Here is a 4,140-nt window from a genome sequence, read left to right as displayed (position 1 = left end):
TCTTCAATTAAACAACGTTTATTATATGGTTATATTTGGCATAATGAATTCTACATATATTCAAAGACAAAAATAGTATATTTATTTACAAATATCAATAAAAGACACTACCAGTATTTAAGAAAACAATTACCATGTAAAGCAATTATTTAAACTTATGAAAGAAAACATGTGACAAATATAGAGTTAGCAAAAACCATTTTGGTTCAACATAACTCTAATCAACCTCTCGATCGGTCTAGTAATTTACTTGTATTTTTTGCCTCGCCTAGATGGTATTGTTTTAATAATTTGAATATCGTTCTTGACTAGAACTGGAAAAATGAATCGTGTTTCACATCATAATAACCAGTTTGAAGAAATTACTTCACTTAGTTAATATTTATTAATTTATTTTTGTTTTTTAATTCTTAAGTTAGTTTCGATTTAGACGTGTTGGAGTCAATTTCAACTAGCGATTTACTGGACCTCCAACCCCTACCTCATCGAAAATACCTTGACATGAGAGTCCCAAGACTATAACCCGGGACCTTGGGAAAAGCTCATCCCCGGTGCTCACATAGTGGATTTAGAAGATAACTCTGGCTAACCCGTTTAAGTAGAGTTGGTTAGTTGATACTCCATTTGTTCCATATTAAATGTCTAATTTTGACTTGTTAAGTCTTTAGTTTACAACTTTGACCATGAATATCTTTTTTTGTGTTATATAATAGTTGACGGAAGTTATATCAATGAAAAGTACATTGAAAACTCAATCCATCCATATATTTTATATGAAATACGTGTTAGATAATATAGACACATATTTTCAGGGTCAAAGTTTAAAACAAAAACTTGACAAGTCAAAATTGGACATTTAATATGGGACGGAGAGAGTATTAATTTATTTAGTGTCTGAATAAAAAAGTCATTACTTAATAAAAATACCTAATCTATTAGTTAAAAAATGTTTGTTTTTTTATTATTTAATAAAAAAACAAAAATATTAGCTTAATTTATACCTATATTATTTCAACCAACAAAATTTAAAAATGAATGCACACTAATAAATCTAGAATTACAATAATCAGTTTGAATTCGATTTAGCACGTATATTCCAAGCAACAAATATACTTTAATACTTCACGCAAGTATTATCAAAGTCAAACCAAGAATAGTAAAATATGAAGATATCAAGAATTCAAAGCCATTTGCGTTTGAATACGTGGATTCTGAATTGACCTACTCCTACAATGTTCGATCTATAAAATGTCTCTTTAATTATTTTCTTATCATTCTCATACATTTACATTACGAACTAAATTTCATTCATCGTCTCTTTACTTACAAACATTTTTGAACCTCCTTTACAAATAAACATGACAAAACAGAAAACCAAAATCCAAATGTTCCCGGACGACAAGAATTCGTCGTCACACGGAAGACCCAAGCTCGGGTCACTTTTCCACAACTCCGAACCAAACATTTTACTCATATCCGGTGAAACACAAGATGATGACGCGAGTACGAGCTCGCATAATCGACATAGCAACGTCTCGTTTCCAGTTAGTCCCGCGAATGCTATAACTTCTCCGAACGTGTCTCCTAATAACTACAACTTCATATCGTCCCCGTTTTATCAAACGTCGCCGTTTTCTAAGTCTCCTTGGTTGAATGTGCAAACGGGTGAATCATTCGGGTTAATCGGGTCGTTAGTACGTGAAGAGGGACATATATATTCGTTAGCTTCTGCTGGAGATTTGTTGTATACGGGGTCCGATTCTAAAAATATCCGGGTTTGGAAGAATTTTAACGAGTATTCCGGGTTTAAGTCTAATAGTGGATTGGTGAAAGCTATTGTTGTTTCGGGTCAAAGAATCTTTACGGGTCATCAAGATGGTAAAATTCGGGTATGGAAATATTCGAATTTAAAGAAAAAGGCGCATAAACGGATTGGTAGTTTGCCGACAACAAGAGATATAATCATAACGTCAATGAATCCGGGAAACTACGTGGAAGTCCGACGACACCGGAATGTCCCGTGGATTAAGCATTACGACGCCGTTGCATGCATGAGTTTGGATGAAGAACACGGGTTATTGTATTCGGGTTCTTGGGATAAAACATTTAAAGTATGGAGACTTTCGGATTCGAAATGTTTGGAATCCGTACAGGCCCATGATGATGCGGTTAACTCGGTCGTTGCGGGTTTTCATGGGTTGGTTTTCACCGGGTCGGCAGATGGGTCGGTGAAGGTCTGGAGGAGGGAGTTAGTAGGGAAAGATACAAAACATATGATGATTTATACTTTATTAAACCAAGAAACGGCGGTAACATCGGTGGCGGTTAACGTCACCAATGGCGTTGTATACGCTGGCAGTTCAGATGGGTTGGTGAATTTTTGGGAACAACGGAAGCATGTTTTAAATCACGCTGGGGTTATTAGAGGACACAGGCAAGCGGTGTTGTGTCTGGCCGCCGCCGGAAGTTTGTTGTTTAGTGGGTCTGCGGATAAAAGTATTTGCGTGTGGAAAAGAGATACGAGTGGCTTCCACTCTTATCTTTCTGTTTTGACCGGACATACTGGTCCGGTCAAATGTTTGACAATTCAAGAAAACCTAGAAGAACGTGATAACGGTGGTCGAGAATGGGTAGTGTATAGTGGTAGTTTAGATAAGTCCGTGAAGCTGTGGCGCGTGGCGGAGTAGCTGCGGAAGTAGTATGATGGTGAGGGGGTAGAAATGATGTAGTGGGACCAAATTGGAAAATTGAGGCCAGAATCGGTTGAAAGAATGCAAACGTTAGGTCCCATATGATGACAAAGATTGGTGACCATCAGAAAGTTCAAGTTTTTTTTTGTTGAAATTAATGGTGGGTATGAATTGTGAATTTGAATAATTAGTATTGGTGCATTATATGAGTGAGTAATATAATGCATGGGTTGTATAGACGTAGACATCGGCATACATTGACAAAATATATAATGTTGTGGATAGATACTAATGTTTTGATGCATTGTTGTATAGACGTGGACCTAGCTAGCTAGGCAAATTAATATTATGCATTCACAAGATAATGTTTATGGTTTGATACATATGCATGTTTTTAATTTGATTGAGAATTGAAAAACCACAATATATACTCATTATTCTTTATACATAGCGTGAATGAATAGATATATTAATTAATGTTATCGCGATCTCGTGCATATATATAAGCTAGGTCACGAATTACACAAAGAATATGATAGTTTTATCATGTTTAAATTTTTGTGTTGAAAGCAACAGAATGTATATATATTATATATAGTATGTTGTTTGATCTTTAGAAGAACTTAAACGTGTTTACGCAATTATGCATAATTAAGAAATAGCGAAGGTGGATCGGAAAGATGCTTTAATTTGAAGTAGCAGCCAAGTAGGTATGGTCATATGGACATAGACAATTAAGGCGGGGACCGAAAATTACCCGGTACTGAATCATGCCCGACAAATTTATATATAAAAAAATAAATTCTTGTACGTTTTTACTAAGGGGGGAGGGAATGGTTTCCCCAACCCCAAAGTTCCCCAAATATCCACATCACCATCTTCCAATAAAAACTCTGCACCTCAAACTTCTCCAATTCACCCCAAATCATCCCAAAATGGTGGCGCCACTCACCCCAACCCCAATTTCCACATCATCATTTTTATTCCCATTTATTTTTACTCTATAAATTTAAAACATTAAAAAACATTCATTAATGAATAAAAAAGTACATGATAATACTTTTTAAAAAAAATACAAGGAAACTAAAAACAAGTCCAACAATTATTCAAATGAAAACATTACACAAACGAAACTAAAAAGGGCGTTACCATCCATGTCTTGCGGCAATTTCGCGTTTCTCGCTAAGAACGATTTTCACTTTTTTTTTATAAAAGTGGAGGGTTTTGGATTTAAAGTTTGTGTTGTGTTGTTTAAAAAAGGTGTTGGATATATATAGTGAAAAGAAAGAAATGAGAGATTTTTTAAAAAAAAAAAAAAGAAAGAAAAAAGCAACGGTAACAACATTTAGCCGTTGAGGCTTGGTCCCAGGTCCACGTGGCCTCTTCTGGTTGGTTGTTTCACTGCGCATGAGCCCCCCGCGGTTTTCTCTATCTTCGGTGTTCGAACCCC

General features: G+C 35.5%; 1 protein-coding gene across 1 annotated transcript; it reads left to right on the top strand.

Moving 5' to 3' along the window:
• The first annotated feature begins 1,272 nt into the window (after nucleotides 1-1,272).
• On the top strand, nucleotides 1,273-3,073 carry LOC122595740 (protein JINGUBANG-like). Its single transcript, XM_043768169.1, has one exon. The coding sequence runs from the start codon at nucleotides 1,359-1,361 to the stop codon at nucleotides 2,685-2,687; it is 1,329 nt and encodes a 442-aa protein (XP_043624104.1). The 5' UTR covers nucleotides 1,273-1,358; the 3' UTR covers nucleotides 2,688-3,073.
• The last annotated feature ends 1,067 nt before the right edge of the window (nucleotides 3,074-4,140 follow it).

Source organism: Erigeron canadensis, chromosome 4 (assembly GCF_010389155.1).
Source record: "Erigeron canadensis isolate Cc75 chromosome 4, C_canadensis_v1, whole genome shotgun sequence".
NCBI classification, from domain to species: domain Eukaryota; kingdom Viridiplantae; phylum Streptophyta; class Magnoliopsida; order Asterales; family Asteraceae; genus Erigeron; species Erigeron canadensis.
Note: the sequence above shows the minus strand (reverse complement) of the source record. Positions and strands in the feature narration are given on the sequence as shown.